The sequence below is a fragment of the Salvelinus alpinus genome, chromosome 1 (genome assembly GCF_045679555.1).
Source record: "Salvelinus alpinus chromosome 1, SLU_Salpinus.1, whole genome shotgun sequence".
Lineage (NCBI taxonomy): Eukaryota > Metazoa > Chordata > Actinopteri > Salmoniformes > Salmonidae > Salvelinus > Salvelinus alpinus.
The window spans coordinates 46,899,415-46,919,615 of record NC_092086.1 but is presented as its reverse complement, the minus strand read 5'-3'; the positions used below and the strand labels follow the sequence as shown (position 1 = coordinate 46,919,615).

At 40.8% G+C, this 20,201-nt stretch overlaps 2 protein-coding genes and 1 pseudogene across 3 annotated transcripts; 1 reads left to right on the top strand and 2 right to left on the bottom strand.

Moving 5' to 3' along the window:
• Positions 1–1,034: 1,034 nt before the first annotated feature.
• On the bottom strand, positions 1,035–7,941 carry LOC139578039 (uncharacterized). Of its 2 annotated transcripts, none has more exons than XM_071405200.1 (11): positions 7,923–7,941; positions 6,977–7,017; positions 6,670–6,767; positions 6,431–6,557; positions 6,163–6,329; positions 5,883–6,034; positions 5,650–5,794; positions 5,461–5,554; positions 5,263–5,341; positions 4,781–4,857; positions 1,035–4,639 (listed from the first exon to the last, which is right to left on the bottom strand). In XM_071405200.1, exons 3-11 carry the CDS (start codon positions 6,722–6,724, stop codon positions 3,520–3,522), a joined length of 2,016 nt encoding a protein of 671 aa, XP_071261301.1. In that variant the 5' UTR covers positions 6,725–6,767; positions 6,977–7,017; positions 7,923–7,941; the 3' UTR covers positions 1,035–3,519. The 2 variants fall into 2 exon arrangements, with proteins under 2 accessions (XP_071261301.1, XP_071261293.1); XM_071405192.1 differs by lacking the exon at positions 7,923–7,941 and adding an exon at positions 7,181–7,309.
• Positions 7,942–13,337: 5,396 nt separating this feature from the next.
• LOC139578059 (lysine-specific demethylase 8-like) lies at positions 13,338–19,081 on the bottom strand (annotated as a pseudogene).
• On the top strand, positions 13,593–15,714 carry LOC139578050 (non-structural maintenance of chromosomes element 1 homolog). Its single transcript, XM_071405214.1, has 7 exons — positions 13,593–13,719; positions 13,953–14,074; positions 14,173–14,250; positions 14,368–14,514; positions 14,622–14,738; positions 15,108–15,234; positions 15,430–15,714. Exons 1-7 carry the CDS (start codon positions 13,602–13,604, stop codon positions 15,543–15,545), a joined length of 825 nt encoding a protein of 274 aa, XP_071261315.1. The 5' UTR covers positions 13,593–13,601; the 3' UTR covers positions 15,546–15,714.
• Positions 19,082–20,201: the final 1,120 nt, after the last annotated feature.

Below are 20,201 nucleotides of genomic sequence, written 5' to 3'. Positions count from 1 at the left end.
GTGTGAGACTTTCATCCAGCATGTCAAACCAATGAGATGATTCTGTGGATGAAATCACGCTGTGCAACACACACCCTGAAGCACAAGCTTTCTCTTTCAAAGACACACAGCGCCATGGAGAAGGACTTTTAACACACAGGTTGAAAGTGTTCTGTATCTCCACAAGGATTCTGCCTACAGCTACAGGTCCCATAGAATTACCAGGATAGAGCTTACAGCTACAGGCCCCATAGAGTTTCCAGGATAGAGCCTACAGCTACAGGCCCCATAGAGTTGCCCGGATAGAGCTAACAGCTACAGGCCCCATACAGTTGCCAGGATAGAGCCTACAGCTACAGGCCCCATAGAGTTGCCAGGATAGAGCTGTATGTTCTGTTTGTCAGTGTGTCCAAAATCCTTGATGGAGTATCTTGTCCTTTCAATATTGTTAACATGTTTATCATTATGATTGACTCAATCGCTTTATATGACGTACAGTACCAGAAAGAACTTGCAATAGAAAACAGCACACGCAATCTATTGCCATGGTGGGAAAAAAAGAGAAGTGCATTATCATGAGGATGCAAATGTCTCTGCTTGGACTGAGATAACATATCCGTTTCCTGCATATTAGAAAAGGAGAATCTCAACAGTATAGGTGCTACCTGACAGTCTTTAGAAAGGAATAGTTGAAATAGGAGTTTAATTAGAGTGCTTTATATTGTATGATCAACGTTACTGTTACCTTCATTCTGATCTAAATTGATGCCTACAGTTGTAATTTAGCACCATCTCCTGAGCATAATGTGTATTGCACGTTGTTGTCCCACACAATAACCTCTGATATTTATTGAATGTGCAATCTAGAACTTCAATTCCCAGTAAAAATGAAAGTGTTGCACTTGCCCAGTGACGTTTACCAACACTTTGGGAGACACAAACCGAAGAAGCACAAGCAAGCGCACCTGTTGGTTTAATTAAAAAAAAATCTGATTGTGTTTGTACGTTCTCGTTGCCACAGAGGACTCATAAAGTAGGTTACTTTAACCAAAAAGTTTACAATAGACATTTGCTTTATTTATAAACAGATACAAGCAACCAAAACATTAACAGGCACTTAGTATGCAATGTGTGATACATATATTGGTGGAAAAAGTACCGAATTGTCATACTTGAGTAAAAGTAAAGATTCCTTAATATAAAATGACTCAAGTGAAAGTCACCCAGTAAAATCCTACTTGAGTAAAAGTAGAAAAGTATTTTGGTTTTAAATATACTTAAGTATCAAAATTAAATGTAATTTCTAAAATATATTTAGCTATCAAAATAAAAGTATAACCATTTCAAATTCCTTGTATTAAGAAAGATTTTCTTGCTTTTTAAATGTACGGTTAGCCAGGGGCACACTCCAACACTCAGACATCATTTACAAACAAAGCATTTGTGTTTAGTGAGTCCGGCAGATCAGATGCAGTAGGGATGACCAGGGATTTTCTTTTTAAGCGCGTGAATTAGACAAATTTCCTGTCCTGCTCAGCATTCAAAATGTAATGAGTACTTTTGGGTGTCAGGGAAAATGTATGGAGTAGAAAATATATTATTTTCTTTAGGAATGTAGTGGAGTAAAAGTTGACAAAAATATAAATAGTAAACTACAGATACCTCAAAAAACTACTTAAGTAGTACTTTAAAGTATTTTTACTTAAGTACTTTACACCACTGGGTACATATTAAAGGTGATGCAGACTTTCAGCCTAAAATATTTTCCATTACAAATGCTCCCCTTAAAATGCATCTATGTCCAACATTTTATTACACTTGCAACAATTTAGATAGAAAGCTAAAAAGAACCGGATAAAAGTGATTTCATTGTTAGTACTCCATAAAAGTGATGTATATTTTCTCCCTCTTTAAAGGACATTTTAATGTTGATCACTGGCAGGAAGATGTGACATCACTGCAGTTCATTTGTTCTCCAAGCAAGGTTCAAGAGCAGGGCCCATAAATCATGGGTGGATGACGACCTTAGAGAAGCACTGGACCAGTGAGGGCACCAGAGGTCCCACAGTACTTCACAGGTAATTGAGTATTGATTGCATTATAATCAGAATCCTAAAGTGATCTTCCTTTGTGCTATTTTCTAGTCAATTGTGCAACTTGATCCTTTGCATACAAACATAAAGAAGAATGTGTGGTATACGTCCTGAAATGTACATTACCTATTGGAATCTACAAGCGCTCACCTGGTATTTCTAACACTAACTGGACCAAAGCTTAAAGTGCCTGCAACACAGAGAAGTACATAGGTATTTGAGCTATTAAATCGCAATGACAGAAAGTGGTGCCGATGACAGAATAACTCAATGAATTCACATTTTCAAGACAACCTTTGAGCTGCCTTATAATCCTCAACAAAATTCAATTTCGCAATGAAGTCCGTGAAAAGTCATTTCCATCACTTGCATTGCCAGTCCAAAGCATTCGAAGTATGACATAGCTGTGAATGCCACCATGCATTCCTGCATGCTTGCTCAATATAAGCATGACAAGTTGGCATAGCAGACCTGTGGCTCTGTGAAAATGGCATTTCACCATCCCCTCCGGTGTCTCCACACTTCTATCTTGGCCTTTGTTCAAAAACAGCCTGTCACAAAATCGCCACAATACCATGAAAGAAATCATGCTGAATGCCTCAGTCATTCCAATCGTATACTATTATTGATGGTTAAACTGTGGCAAACGCCTCACAATTGTCTGCATGATAAACCATCGCTATGTGTGTCACTAGTCAGGTAATCTTTATTCAAGCTTCACCAGTTAAGCGAAAGAGCTTTGAAGGGAAAAATGTGTTTATGTTTTCTACAAGAAACACTACAAACTTGAACTTCATCCTCAGAAAATAACCCTAAACAAAGATTTTTTTGTTGATTAACCTGATTCGCAACACATCTATGACATCAGAGGCTGGCTCTACTTTGAGGGCGTGTATATCCATGGAAGCTGCAATGTACTTGTTTCAAGGAACAGCGCAGAATAAGAAAGTAGGCCAACCACTTTTTTCATCAGATATTCAACCTCAATGTTTGCATGAGGCTTGTACTATTAACACTATTTAGCCTATCAAACATCAGATGCAATGAAACTGTCTGACTATTTTGGGAAGCCATTAGAAGAGAAGTCACTTTTAGAGGCTGGAGACTAGTTTGACGACCTTGATGTGTAACCTAGATGTTATTGCTCAGTATTTCAACTGAAGTACATCCCAGATGATGAACAACATGTTTCAGAAAGATGAGGCAAAGGCAAAGACATGTTATATCTCTTCAACAATTAACTGTTGCAGTTTCCCACACACAAATGTTTATTTACAGAAGCTGTACATCCAAAATGTGGAACATTTCTGGACTTGAAGCTACAGCATTTTCATGGCAGAATGGTATTCAAACTGTTTGTATAATATAGAAAAAAAAATATATATGAGCTCAAGTCCCCAAAATAAAAGAAATTGTAAAGTGAAGTGCAAAAGTGTCTACCATATAATCACACACAATGATAAGAGCTGTCATTGTCTATTTGCATGGCTTGGTCTGAACAGAAAGCAGTAAGAAAGGGACTTCCAGGTATCGGACATTGTCCTCCCTGTGAGTTGGGTATGACATTTAGAGGCATGTTCCCCATGGAGCTTTGAGGGATCTCAGTCTCCAAACACTTGTTCAGCAGTTTGTCTGAAACCCACTGATGTGGGCTATTTTGTCCCAGGCTCTGTAAAGTCTGATAATCGACATCACTCGGGGGGAGGCAGCATCCAGGGTCAGGCAGGCTGTGGTAACATGGATTCACATCGTAAATCAGTGGCTCGCTACTGTCCACATCCTGGAAACCCTTAAGTGGCAGTGGCACATCCATGAAGGCATCAGTTCCTCTCTCATTGTCCTTACCGACCGCCTCACTGAATCTCTGATATCCAGGAACGACACTGATAACATTGTGAGGTTCGGACACATTGCTGTCATTAGAGCCGTAGATCAGACTTGTGTCCTCTGCTGATGTGGTTGTCTCTGAATCATCACGGGCGCCATCACACGGGTGATATGAAAAGTCGGTTTGCAAGAGGGGTGCACAGTTAGTGGACAAGTTAAGATCTTGTTGACCAGTACCAAGAAACAGCTGTGGATGGGCATTTTTCAACACTTCAGCCTCACCAGAATGGTAGGAGGAGTTACAAAAGAGCAGAGGCTGCGTAGGAAATGAGGATGTCTTGCTTGTTGTTAACTCTTGAATGGAGTTGAGGGGCACTGAGGGGGAGTAGGTAATATTGTTGAAACAAGATGACCCACAAGAGCCTCCAGACTCACTCATGAAATGAAGAGGATTGTAGTCAGATGAACACACACCAATGTCTCTATTTGACTCAGGGCAGTTCATTTGTGTACCATCATCTGTCATAGGAGGGGCTAAAAGCAATGACTGAGGATTCCCGTCCAAAGGAACAAGGCTGGGAAAGACTTTGCTCAGGGCCTCTTGAAGATGGCTAATGATCTGCACATTACTAGGCTCCGGGCTCATGGAACATGTGTGGGCATAACTCAGGGAAGATGATGAGTCAAGCTCTGAGTCACTACCTCTTCCACTGCTCCCATCTACTATCGAGGGGTTTGTCCTGAAGAGAAAAGACAAGCGGGCAACTTACAGTGAATTAAAGCTTATTTTCATTGCAAGGACTTGACTGCCCATGCGAATAGGACTGAACCCGAAGACACCTTTTCATTTTGCTATGTTTATAGTGCATCTATACGCTCACCATGTTTTTCCTTCAGTGTCCATTTTTGAAGAATCAACACAGATGGAGGATAAAGGTATTTTGGGAGGAGACAATACCTGTGGTGGAGAACAAACATCACTAAATGCAAATACACAAATGGAAGGAATTACAGTATGAAAGTAATGAAGGTTTACAGTTTATTTAAACATAGAATATTTAAGCAATAATGCATGAGGAGGTTTGGTAAATGGCCAATATACCACGGCTAAGGGCTGTTCTTCTGCACAACGCAACGCAGAGTGCCTGGACAAAACCCTTAGCTGTGGTATATTGGCCATATAGCACAAACCACTGAGGTGCCTTATTGCTATTCTAAACTAGTTACGAATGTAACTATTCTAAAATAGTTTTAAATTTTGTTTTGTCATACCCATGGTATACGGTCTGATATACAACGGCTTTCAGACAATCAGCATTCAGGGCTCAAACCACCCAGTTTATAATTGGAGATAGAGCCTCACCTTAGGTACTCCTGGAACCATATACAAAAGGTCTGGGTTTGAACATTTAGGAATATTATCCCACAACTTGGTTTTGAGTCTGCAGAGGGGGGAAATAGGAGGATTTGAAAGCCTATAGGGCCAATATGAAGCTGTATGATAACAAATGTTTGTGGAAACAGACATACTGTCACCTACAGACATGTCAGGACAACTTACCTAACACTGCACCAAAACAAAGCACTTGTAATGATGATAACAGCAATGGAACTGAAAGCAATGACAATCTGGAGTACTTTCCGAGATGATGCAGCTGTGGAGCAGAGAAGAATATACAATGAGCTACAAGGTGAAAGTGAAATTAAGGTTTGAAAACCCATGGATGATAAATCTCATTTAATCACTTACGGTTGGTGAAGTCCAACTCTTCACTCCAGTCACTGAAACGGCCACTCATGTCAGTATAGGTTCTGACCTTCAGAGCATAAATGGTGTTTGGCTCCAAGTCTCTGCCAAGTAATTCATGGGAAGTTGTTGAGTCATTTTTGGACACCTGTAAGAAGAAAGGAAAGGGCTAGAAGAAATGTTGTCTTTGTGATGTGACAGCAAACGGGGGAATGCTGTATATCACCCTCCTTTACCTCATCTGTTTCTCCTTTCTTTCTGTAGCTCAATTCGGCAATCAAGGCCTTAGAAAACGGTGCATCATCAGGGTAGTTTGTCTTCCATTTGACCAGGAAATTCCCATTTTCTGTTGGTTTCACCATTTGAACGGTGGGGGTTTTGGGTTTTACTGTATAGGACAATGATAGGGATGGTTTGACATATCAATCAATTAAAGAATGGTTTAATTTCATGCAATATTCTTTATAACAGTAATTCATTTCCAAATAGTAATCTGCATATGTAGATGCAACTCACTGCTGCATTTGATACAGAGGACTTTGGAATTTAGGCGCTTCCCAGAATTCCAAAGTGTTGCATTAAACTCCTCCCCAATAATAAGGACCATTGGATCAATAGAGCATCCACATTTGGAAACATCATTGGACCTCTCCTTTTCCTTGAAAGTACAATCATTCTGGCCTCTGGGAAACAAGTTGAATAATAATGCAGTTTTGAAATGAAATATGACTTCTTGGTGAGATTAACATCGACAATAGAAAAACTTAAACAATCATATACTTACATATTTTGTGAGCCCAATAATTTCAATGTCATGTTGTATTCAGCACACTTAGACTTGTCAGTTGTAAAATGACAAACCATACTTTTGTCATAATCGTTGAAGCATTGAAGATTTCTGTCACTCATTGCTACAAGTAATTAACAAACAAAAAGCTTGTCAAATGTTAATCATGATCAGGCAAAAATACTGTGGTTAAATCTACTTACATGTTTATAGGCTATATACAAAAGACTGCTTACCATCATCAGCTATCAAAGTCCCAAAGTTTGTGACTATAATAATCAATAGAAACATTGTTGCTGAATACTTTAGAGTAAACCACACAGTATAATTCAATCTGAAATCAGAAAGAGAAAATGTTTCATGTTAGTGTTTAAATTCCTGCACATTAAAATAAGCTACATGTAGGCTAAATGTGAAGAAGTGACTATTAATACAGTAATACGGTTTTTGTGGGTCTGCAGTTGTTGCTTTTGTTAATAGACCTAACTTTCCCACTACATTCCCTTGATTACATAGAGATATAGGAAATCGAAAGTCACTCACCCACACAATGATAAATTATAATTTTGAGGAAGTACTCATTCCTTTAAAAGAACAAACAAAAAACAATGAATCTATAATACAGTATATAGTCTTCATACGATCTAGAGTGGTAACAATCATTTGTCACTTTACACAAATAGAAAGAGCTGCTGTTTTGACAACTACGAATTGCTTACTGGAAATTACAGATCCAATAGGACACACCTTTCATGGGAAGTTTGGCCTCTTCCTTGTATGACCATATCGCACGCACGTACGCTTTGTTTTTGATTACCAACTTCGAATTCCATCAATGACGTCTTAATAATATTGCAATGTTTTTGCAACTTGATCTATTGGAAGTCCAGTTTCAGATAAATACATGGAACACCGAGCCACATAGTTTCCAATCTAAACAATAGCTACTGCACTATGTTTGCCTTTTTGCTTGAGACACTTTTGGTCTACCAGTCCGCCTGGGGGCGGTAGCACCTTGGCTTCAAGATAGTATTCCAGAAACACAGTAAACGTAACTACAGAGGAAGAGGTAGGCCCGTGCAAGTCTCACGTTCAACCCGCGTAAACAAAGCTAGCTAGCTAACTTTTGACAGAAGTAAAAGGTACCAGCATTAACAAAACAGAGCAACGACTGACTTGCCTGGTGAGTGGGGATGCTGTTGTTTGAAATTTAATATATGTGTTGTATATTATATATATATTGTTTTTGCTATACGCTGTGCTGGTCTATTTTGTTCGGAACATTTGCTGACATGTTGTTACTGCTGGTTGGCTAACAATAACTGACTAGCCCAATCAAAGTTTATTGGTCGCGTTGCCTTACACAGTAGCAGATGTTATTGTGGATGCAGCGAAATGCTTGTGTTACTAGCGCATAATCGTCAAGCAAAAATGTCAAACCGCTACACAAATAATAAAAAACAAGAAATCACTAATTTCAGAAACTCACCCCATTCCGTACAAAAGTCCGCAACATTCAAACGAGGCTACAAAGAAAACTAATGGGACTGTGTTGACTTCAAAATCGAGGGTGTGAACTAGTTTTCTATTCAAGCGTTGATCGACATGGTAATGGCTCTATAGTATTGGAGAAAAGTTGAAAAAACGGACCATCAGTTACCTATTTCTGTCTTACAATCTCTCTCCACCAGGTGTAGCACTTTTCTCATCGTTTAAAAACAAGAAATGGACAGTGACGGAGTAAGGGGGATACCTAGTATTTTTTTGCATCATCATTGCATGCGATCATCATTCTCAAAGCCGCTGTTTACTTCTAAGATCACTTTAGCACCGCCCTAAAACCCGATTTCAAATTCGACACAAACATTCAAATAGGTATGTAATGACACATTATATGAACTCTTTATAGTGTTTTATTTACATGTTAGAGGCGATAAGTTGGACAGATTGAGTGAAAAAAAGCAATTCTCCCACACATCTCTCCTTCTCACCATCACGCATTAGTTTCGCTTCCCCACCCGCCATTTTTAAAAAGACCCGACGGGGCTCATTGCCTGCTTCAATTATGCAGAAATGGGCTGCGTTTAGGTCATGTAATTGATAATGTTGGAAAGGGGAGAAATTGTGCTTTACAATGGTATTGACATTACAGTTGATCTGGAAGTATTACGTTTTTGGGGCGCTAAAATAAGGGCAATTGTACGGACCAAGGCGATGTACGAGTTTACGTTAATGACCAATATCAAGTCAAATTTATTTGTCACATACACATGGTTAGCAGATGTTAATGCGAGTGGAGTGAAATTCTTGTGCTTCTAGTTTACGACCATGCAGTAATATCTAACAAGTAATATAACCTAACAATTTCACAACAACTACCTTATACACACAAGTGTAAAGGAATGAATACGAATATGTACATAAAAATATATGAATAAGTGATGCCCGAACGGCATAGGCAAGATGCAGTAGATGGTATAGAGTACAGTATATACATATGAGATGAGTAATGTAGGGTATGAAAACATTATACACTGCTCAAAAAAATAAAGGGAACACTTAAACAACACAATGTAACTCCAAGTCAATCACACTTCTGTGAAATCAAACTGTCTACTTAGGAAGCAACACTGATTGACAATAAATTTCACATGCTGTTGTGCAAATGGAATAGACAAAAGGTGGAAATTATAGGCAATTAGCAAGACACCCCCAAAAAAGGAGTGATTCTGCAGGTGGTGACCACAGACCACTTCTCAGTTCCTATGCTTCCTGGCTGATGTTTTGGTCACTTTTGAATGCTGGCGGTGCTCTCACTCTAGTGGTAGCATGAGACGGAGTCTACAACCCACACAAGTGGCTCAGGTAGTGCAGTTCATCCAGGATGGCACATCAATGCGAGCTGTGGCAAAAAGGTTTGCTGTGTCTGTCAGCGTAGTGTCCAGAGCATGGAGGCGCTACCAGGAGACAGGCCAGTACATCAGGAGACGTGGAGGAGGCCGTAGGAGGGCAACAACCCAGCAGCAGGACCGCTACCTCCACCTTTGTGCAAGGAGGTGCACTGCCAGAGCCCTGCAAAATGACCTCCAGCAGGCCACAAATGTGCATGTGTCTGCTCAAACGGTCAGAAACAGACTCCATGAGGGTGGTATGAGGGCCCGACGTCCACAGGTGGGGGTTGTGCTTACAGCCCAGCACCGTGCAGGACGTTTGGCATTTGCCAGAGAACACCAAGATTGGCAAATCCGCCACTAGCGCCCTGTGCTCTTCACAGATGAAAGCAGGTTCACACTGAGCACATGAGCACATGTGACAGACGTGACAGAGTCTGGAGACGCCGTGGAGAATGTTCTGCTGCCTGCAACATCCTCCAGCATGACCGGTTTGGCGGTGGGTCAGTCATGGTGTGGGGTGGCATTTCTTTGTGGGGCCGCACAGCCCTCCATGTGCTCGCCAGAGGTAGCCTGACTACCATTAGGTACCGAGATGAGATCCTCAGACCCCTTGTGAGACCATATGCTGACACATGCACATTTGTGGCCTGCTGGAGGTCATTTTGCAGGGCTCTGGCAGTGCACCTCCTTGCACAAAGGCGGAGGTAGCGGTCCTGCTGCTGGGTTGTTGCCCTCCTACGGCCTCCTCCACGTCTCCTGATGTACTGGCCTGTCTCCTGGTAGCGTCTCCATGCTCTGGACACTACGCTGACAGACACAGCAAACCTTTTTGCCACAGCTCGCATTGATGTGCCATCCTGGATGAACTGCACTACCTGAGCCACTTGTGTGGGTTGTAGACTCCGTCTCATGCTACCACTAGAGTGAAAGCACCGCCAGCATTCAAAAGTGACCAAAACATCAGCCAGGAAGCATAGGAACTGAGAAGTGGTCTGTGGTCACCACCTGCAGAATCACTCCTTTTTTGGGGGTGTCTTGCTAATTGCCTATAATTTCCACCTTTTGTCTATTCCATTTGCACAACAGCATGTGAAATTTATTGTCAATCAGTGTTGCTTCCTAAGTGGACAGTTTAATTTCATAGAAGTGTGATTGACTTGGAGTTACATTGTGTTGTTTAAGTGTTCCCTTTATTTTTTTGAGCAGTGTATAAAGTGGCTAGTGATACATTACATCAAGATGGCAAGATGCAGTAATGGTATAGAGTACAGTATATACATATGAGATGAGTAATGTAGGGTATGAAAACATATGTTTGCACCGATATGACATTTTTGGACGATACCGATATCTTCCTTGCCAAAAAAAAAACGATACCGATAACCGATATTTAAAATTTTAGCGGCCTTTTAAGCATTCTATTACAGTTAAATAGTTAACACACACATATGGATGCAGCGGTCTAAGGCACTGCATCTCAGTGTAAATAAGAATTTGTTCTTAACTGACTTGCCTTTTTAAATAAAGGTTACACACACACACCACACTGACCAAAAGGTTATTTTGTTGGCATTTATGTATGTCCCCATTACCAGTAAAACATAATCAAAACCTATTTCTTTCACTTACTTGCTGTGCTGTTTCTTTGTTCATTTGTTCAGTCGTTTCATTCTCAAACAGGATTTCTATGGAACGCCATTTGGGTCTTTTGACGTGTCAAATAAGCTTGTTGACCAATCAGTTTAGGAGTGCATGGTCGAATTGAGTTTGTGCACAAAGACACTTCCCAGAGGATGCATTCCCGAACAGAAATATGCAAATACATGCTACAACGCGCCAATAGGATCTCACTAGCTTGTACTTGGCTTTGCCCACCTCCTTACTTGTTCTGCCCACTATTCTTAATTTCCTCCCACTCTAAACGACACAGATGAAGTATCTTGTGTTAGTTATACATGTATTTGATAGCAGCCTACACAAGAAATAACTAATATTGATAGCCATCTAGATGTCACCTTGATACATACATAGTCTACTACTCAATAGGAAGGGCATGAATGGCAACGACACCGGGACACAGTGCCCTTCGCTCCTGCTTGACAAGCACTACTGTCCGGCAACGGCGTGGGAAGTAGCTACCTAGTAGCCAATATCAGGGTGATAGTCACAGTAAGCATACGCATACAACCCATAAAGCAACAGTACACCCATCATCAATCATTATTTTTTATTAAAAACTGTCTTCAGTTTATTAACTGAATGTAAAAGTATTTGTTTAAAACAGTGAAATCCGACTCAAGACTCATCCTCTGGCTTCAAAACAAAAGTCCAAACTCTCACGGTACTGTAGCTCAAATGTACGGTAGCGGCGTGGTAAGAAACAAAAAATAAACAACACTGCTCAATTAAAACCGTCTGACAGAGTTTCTAAACCCTACTCTTCTGTCTTTGGTGTAACCTATAGCAGAGTGCTTTCCACACACCCACTCCTTTCCTTTTGACACACCCACTCGCCCATACTCCGGTCACCATATTGGGTTCCGGCTACCTCCTTCTCACAACGTTGGATGTGTTTGTGAGTATCGGCGTGTGTGTGTGTGTGTGTGTGAGAGATCTATATACACAAAAACTGAGTGTACAAAACATTAGGAACACCTGCTCTTTCCATGACATAGACTGACCAGGTGAATCCAGGTGAAAGCTATGATCCCATGTTAAATCCACTTCAATCAGTGTAGATGAAGGGGAGGATTTTTAAGCCCTGAGACAATTGAGACATGGATTGTGTATGTGTGCCATTCAGAGGGTGAATGGGTAAGACAGTCAGTACAGTCAGTGTGAGTACAGGAGTCTGCGTGTGTATGAGGTCTTTGTGTGTGAGTTGCGTTGTCTATTACTACCGGAGAGCTACACACGAACCCTGAGCGAGCTAGCTAACATTACTGTTTGACAGCTAGAGATAACTATACTAAACACAAATATAAATGCAACACACAACAATTTCAAAGATTTTACTGAATTACACTTCATATAAGGAAATCAGTCAATTGAAATATATTCATTAGGCCCTAATCTAATGGATTTCACATGACTGGGATTAGACGTGCATCTGTTGGCGCATGGATCAGAAAACCGGTCAGTATCTGGTGTGACCACCATTTGCCTCATGCAGTGTGACACATCTTCTTTGCATAGAGTTGATCAGGCTGTTGATTGTGGCCTGTGGAATGTTGTCCCACTCTTCAATGGCTGTGCGAAGTTGTTGGATATTGGCGGGAACTGGAACACACTGTTGTAGATGTTGATCCAGAGCATCCAAAACATGCTCAACAGGTGACATGTCTGGTGAGTATGCAGGCCATGGATGAACTGAGACATTTTCAGCTTCCAGGAACTGTGTACAGATCCTTGCGACATGGGGCCGTGCGTTATCATGCTGAAACATGAGGCAATGGCTGAATGGCACAACAATGGGCCTCGGGATCTCATCACTGTATCTCTGTGCATTCAAATTGCCATCGATAAAAATGCAATTGTGTGTGTCAGTAGCTTATGCCTGCACATACCATAACCCACCATGGAGCACTCTGTTCACAACGTTGACAGCTCGCCCACACGATGCCGTACACGTGGTCTGCAGTTGTCAGGCCGGTTGGACGTAATGCCAAATTCTCTAAAACGACGTTGGAAGTGGCTTATGGTACAGAAATTAACATTACATTCTCTGGCAAAAGCTCAGATGGACATTCCGGCAGTCAGGATGCCAATTGCATGCTCCCTCAGAACTTGAGACATCTGTGGCATTGTGTTGTGACAAAGTACATATTTTAGAACGGTATTTTATTGTCACAAGCACAAGGTGCACCTGTGTAATGAGCATGCTGTTTAATCCGCTTCTTGATACGTCACACTTGTCAGTTGGATTGTCTTGGCAAAGGAGGAATGCTCACTAACAGGGATGTAAACAAGTTTCGGTACAACATTTGAGAGAAATAAGCTTTGTGCGTATGGAACATTTCTGGGATCTTTTATTTCAGCTCATGAAACATGGGACCAACACTTTGCATGTTGCGTTTATATTTTTGTTCAGTGTAGCTAACCACTTTCATCTGTGAGCTAACGTCAGCCATAATGCAAAGAGGCAAATTGGCTTATCGAAGCACTAGCAATTATTGGTCAACCACATTGTGTGGGGTCCAATGGAATCTCACACCCTCAAATTCTGCTTATTCAAAATCGTTGTTGAATTTTTTTTCTAGGGCTTTCCTTGCACCATGGCTCGACCACTGGGAGAAAGCCATAAAAGGTTCCTGCAAACCATGATGGTCAATGGGATCATTGATGGTGCCAAGGCAAGGGCTCTCCACCGGCATTGCTGTGAGGCTCACGGTGGTAAGAACAGCATAGCTGCATACTATTTTGCCCCTGGTTCTCTACTGTTTATTTTTTGTCAGCAAAGTGTCTGTATGGTAAACCCTTAAACTCAAAGGTCCAGTTTTCTAGACACAATAGAGATTCTCTATTGAAAGTGCCTTTAGGTCCAGGAATAGGCTTAATCTAGGTCTGAGAAACTGTCCAAAAATGTTTTTGTTGAGGGCCACTCGCATGTACCCCTTTTTATACAGCACACTATGCTCATGATAAACTCGATGAATTCATCGAGGTTATCAATGCCCAGCTGCAGCCCATGTTCATGCAGATCAGAAAAGGGATGTCTGAGGAGGATGGTCTTCAGTATCATGCTTTGGTCAGTGACACTAATCAAATTCATTCACAAAGCTATTTTACTACTACTACCATCATGAACTGCTCTTATTTTTCCTGCTGACATCTTCTTCTGTTCAGGTGAACATGGCTGAAACTGATGTGACCAGGATGTCAACTGATTATGCAGACAATGAGTTGGAATTATTCCGAAAAACAGTGAGTATGCTGTTTTTAGTAAATGGTAAATGACTGACAATAAGACTTAAGAATTAAATAACATTTGAATATCTCTGTAACAACTGGCATGTTCTTATTTTTGTATTTGTTTTTTAGATGGACCTAATTGTGGACTCTGACAATGGAACCGCCTCTTCCACAGACATTCTTAACTGTGCCGACAGCCTCCAGACAAAAAAGCTAAAGAAAAGAGAAACGGAACATGTACTGAACAGGCTTGTTCAGGATAAGTGGCTGAATGAGGTGCTGTCTCTGAAGACACATTCTATGCATGCAGTTATTGCTTCTTGTGCACACTCACTATCTTGTGCCACTGATTGACTTGCAATCTGTGTTTGTCTTTCCTTCAGAAAAATGGTGACTACTCTCTCTCCACTCGATGTATAATGGAGCTGGAGCCATATATTCGGATGTTGTATCAAGACCAGGTCAAGGTCTGCCATATCTGTCACAATGTGGCCTTGCAGGTAATGTGATACAACTTCAATTTAAATTACAGTAAATAAGTTGCATCTAATGGATTCCTCCTGCTAGCTAAATTGGACCCCATGTCAAATCCAAGTTGGTGTAACATCTGCTTTTTGTCAGATTCCCAAACTCACTTTTCTCAGTCCTCTACTCTCTGTTCAAACTTGCTAGAAGGTAGACATGAATGTTTAATGTTGCATGTCTAATGTTTTGTTGGATATGCTTCTCATGAATGGTGTAGTTGCTACTCAAAATATGTTGCCTGAATTTAAAATGGGATTGACACCACTGATATAGCCTGGCTTTCTAAGCAATGCATTTGGTTTCATGCTTCATTTTTGTAATAATCTGGTCTTTTTACCTCTCAGTGCCAGACGTGTGAAAATCCTACATGTGGCATCAAAATCCACACCCCTTGTGTCGCCAGATACTTCAAAGGAAGGACTGATCCACGATGCCCTGCCTGTGAGGACTTCTGGCCACATGAGATCCCAGGTAATAATGTTGCGCTGATCAAAGAAATGCAACACAAGTGGTACCATGATAGTCTATACAATCTATCATAGTTTGTATAAAGGTCTGTGTATACATATCACTTTCATCTGTTTTCGACCCAGACGAAGAAAAAATATATTTACCTATCTTATCTAGTCATTCATATCATTTAATTTTCCCTTCTCTTCCCTATAGATGTGTATAGACCTCCGTCCTCTCAGAGCGAGACTCAGTCAGCAGCCAAAGAGAACACGGCCCCCGCCCCCACTCCTCGGTCTACAGCTCAGACCCGGAGGACCAGGAGGTCATAACCTCACGGATGCATGTATAGCTGTCAGAACCTTCAGTACAATGTTTTGCCTTCATTCAAATGTAAAGATAAATTGAGTTAAGTTTGAATGTTGAAAAAAACGTTTTTATAATTATATATTAAATGTTAGATTCTTTCAGGAGAACATCTAACTTTCCTTGAATCGTCAATGGTCTCCTGTGAGCTCCACTTTTAACTTGATTATCTTAATTTTATTAAGTTACTTTCTAGGGGAGCAATTCTGGGAAGTGTGGCAACTACTTCAATCATTCTTTCAGGCAGTTTAAATGGAAAGCGGTGTTTACATAATTTGTGCCTGTGGTTCATTAGGTTGTTAAATTAGAATAGTGCTGCCTTATTTGAATAAATTATGGACATCACCTCATCTTTGAGTATCTGCAGGAATAATTTGGCAACAATTAAATATGCTAATTTGAAAAAGCATACCCTATCAAACTAAATGGGTAACAACTCCATATTTTATATGCAGTAGGAAATGAGCATACACTAACTGCTCCTTCATTTAATTTAGTAATGAGTGGAAGCAAGCACCAATCATGCAGGTAGCTTGGCATTCAATGTGTGCCATAATCACATTCAAGTGTTGATAGATTGAACACAACTGGCTTTCCTTTGTCATGGATATGAGGTGGGATACTTTTAATTATGTGATAGGCTATTTTCCTCTACTCAAGTTAATTGAGTTGAGCAAATTTCCCATAATTCTTCAATATGAATCGCCGTTGTGAACTATGTAAATTGAGACTTGTTTCCAACCTTAATCCTTTTTAAATCACCATTGACACTTAACCATGAACTTGTTTATAGAATCAGGTGTTTTTAAAGCCATTTGGTGGGCGAGGCTTAGAGGGCTGAAGCAATGAAAGGACAGACATGTTAATGATTAAGAAAATAACATTCAGACCTAAGTCACAACATACGTGAGCACAAGACTTGCATTTTACAAGACCACTGCAATAACCAAAATTCTGACTAAAAACAACCTGAATCTGGATCCCTCATCATGGGTCATGACCACCAGAAGCTAACAGAAAAGGTGAGCTCCAAAGAATGAACGTAATGCCAGTGCTTGACTGGGATGAACAAGACCTCCCCAGGCTGCAACACACACTCTAGGTAGGGAGCCTTCACAAACTCTGGGAATCGCTCCACGTCTGGACTCTCCACCTCCACCTGCATTAAAGAAAGCTTTGTGTTTAAATGGCAAACACTTTACTAATTTCTCCCATTCAAAGTATGCAGCACTAACAGTTTAGGTAGATCACTTAAATGCTAGATTGTTTTTAAGATCATAGATCTGGTACATGAAGAGATTTAAAGTTGAATTTTAACCTGACTAGTGTTGTGTAGGAGCTGCAATTGGTGAGGGTAGAGTTTCTCGGTGTCCTCAGGGGAATACAGATGAATGTACTTTCTCCCAACCACCTGTTACATAATAGGGAAACCATGCAGTCACCAAATTATGATTGCCAAAATACAGTATCACACACATCTCTGGCAGGGTCCAAATTAGTGTGAGTCTGATCCTACTCGCTGGATGTGTTGGACTCACCTGAGCCAGGAAGTTCTGTTGAGGATCATGATGAAGGGGGGACACTACCTCCTGGCCCAAACCAAGCATTTATCGTGATGTCATCTTCCTCTCCAAGACAACAGTAGTCAGGGATACGGATGTCGTCTTTCAGCTCGGGGACCTTGGAGAAGAGTACATTGAACAAAATACTGTTTTTGTAACTGAAAAACTTGTATGCTTTAAATGTAATTTGTACAATACCAAAATGGAGGCAAGGATTATAGAAGCCTGTATCCTACATTTCCAGTAAAATATACATTTATGTTGTATTTTAGTCTTATAGTGAACAAAAATAACCACAATATGCAACAATTTCAACGATTTTACCAAGTTACATATCATATAAGGAAATCAGTCAATTGAAAAATTAATTAGGCCCTAATCTATGGATTTCACAACTGGCAGGGGCGCAGCCATGGGTGGGCATATGCCCACCCACTGGGGAGCAAGGCCCAGCTAATCAGAATGAGTTTTTCCCACTAAAGGGCTTTATTACAGACAGAAATACTCCTCAGTTTCATCAGCTGTCCTGGTGGCCGGTATCACAATGCCTGAAACAACGTTGAGCCCACTTCAACAGGTACAGTCCGACAACCAGCAACAGTTTGCAGGTATTCTATGCTTTGCAAAGGGAGAAAACAAAATCAACACAGGTGTCTAGGGGACTATGAGAAGGTAAGGGCAAGGGACTAGAGAAGGACACAAAATATAGAAATAGGTACCTCCAAGGGTGGTTTTTGAAGGCTGGCCAGTGATCTATGATACCCTCTAATATGACTGGCTTTTGGGGATCCAAGTAATCTTTCTTGAAGCTCTCCAATGATGGACAGTGTCTTCTTGATACTGCCAGAACCTGCTTGACCACAGGCACAAACACACAGTCAACCTTCATTTTCTGTTGAGAAGAAAAGAGAATTTAACATAGCATAAACAAACACAGTTTGACTGAAGAACAAGCAATATGCAAAGCAAAATAAAATAGCCTTTAAGAAAATTATGAGAAAGAACAAAAGGGATATGACACAGGCTCACAGACTGGTTAGTGGAACCGCCACCTGGCGGTTATGGAACCGCCACCTGTCCCAGACCTGTTGTTTTTCAACTCTTGATGATCGGCTATGAAAAGCCAACTGAAAATTATTCATGATTATTATTTGACCATGCTTGTCACTTATGAACATTTTTGAACATCTTGGCATAGTTCTGTTATAATCTCCACCCGGCACAGCCAGAAGAGGACTGGCCACCCCTCATAGCCTGGTTCCTCTCTAGGTTTCTTCCTAGGTTTTGGCCTTTCTAGGGAGTTTTTCCTAGCCACCGTGCTTCTACACCTGCATTACTAGCTGTTTGGGGTTTTAGGCTGGGTTTCTGTACAGCACTTCGAGATATTAGCTGATGTACGAAGGGCTATATAAAATAAAATTGATTGATTGATTGGTTAGAAAGCAACAGGCCACAACATACACAGTATAAGATATGAAATCCACCTTGGCACTAACTACTTCACTAGGATTCTCCTCATTGGAGTGCCTCTTCCCGATTTCATTTTACAGGATCCTTACAAAGGTTTATAAAATATTGTCCATGATGGCTGCCCCCATGAGCAGGCCCTAGTCACATGTCCGTATGGCCTCCTGCACTGTAGCTGGTGAGGCATCATCACGGCATAGGGCAGCTACTTTGAACAGGCAGCCATATGAATAAAAACACCTCCACTCCTTGTCCACATCACCCCTGTTCCTGTGTTGAGCTTCTCCCAGGAAAAGTCCAAGATGATCTGAGCGTTTTGCCTCCATCGACCGCTCCCGGTGTACAGCTGCTGCCTGCAACGTTTCAGCACATCCACCACACTGGGCTCAACTTTTTCACTGAAGTCAAGCGGAAATTCTGCTTCCGTCACAGGCAAAGCAGCAGAGATAGCTGACCACAGTTCTGCCATAGACTAGTGCTGTGGAATAGAGAGAATTGTTAGACCCAATCAAAAGGTACAGTGCACAATCAATCTGGTCTGAAAACCACAAATGTTATAACCATACACTTAGCTAGCTGGGGGCTGCCTACCTGCAAAACCTTTGCTACCTTGTTAACTCTAATGAATACACAAGACTTGTATTAAAACCACCATTTTCCATATACTTCCTCACGTGTGACATGTCACTGAATTAAATTTGAAGAGACAGAGATTTTCAGGGAGCGAGACCCCTGAACCTCGAGTCTGATAAGAGCAAGAAAGAAAAAAAACTATCCCCAAATATTGTTAGAATGGATCAGATATCTAATGAAATACTGTATGGCTCTTCCACAAGCAAACGTATCATCACTGGGCACATGTTATCTTTAATACCCCGACAATGACATTATAACACAAATAAATAGTAAACACTCGAATAATTTGGATAATGCCCAAAACACTTCCAGTTACCGTTATTGACATATATAGACTCTAGTGTTGAAATACTGGAGCTCCGTGTAGAAAACGAATACATTATTTATGTTCCTTGTCGACGTGATGATAGGGTTCGATCATGCAAACAGTAATATCACATTATTTTGCACGAAGTACATTTTTCGTAAAAAAACAACAACGTTATTAAGCAAAATACATCTATCCTGCTAGCTCCCCTTGCTCCAGTCTGAGGAGTGGACAGTTTGATCTAGCCTCCAGCTGTGCTAACGTCTAGCTCCAGTAGCGGCTAGTGACATAGAGCCCTGCAGCCGCCACATAGCGCTATTATTCTTTATGTATTTTGTAATTTGCTATTGGCTAACCTAATTTAGCAGGTTTAGAAAATATCTAAAAAGACGCCTGAGCTGGGTGTCCCCACATTCGTTTTTACGGGGAAACTAAATTTAGGTTGAAAATACTGTACTGTAATTTACCCCAGATTCTCCATCACGATAGAACAATGTTTAGTTATAATTATAAATTGGGTGGTTCGAGCCCTGAATGCTGATTGGCTGACAACTGTGGTATATCAGACCGTATACCACGGGTGTGACAAAACATTTATTTTTACTGCTCTAATTACGTTGGTAACCAGTTTATAATAGCAATAAGGCACC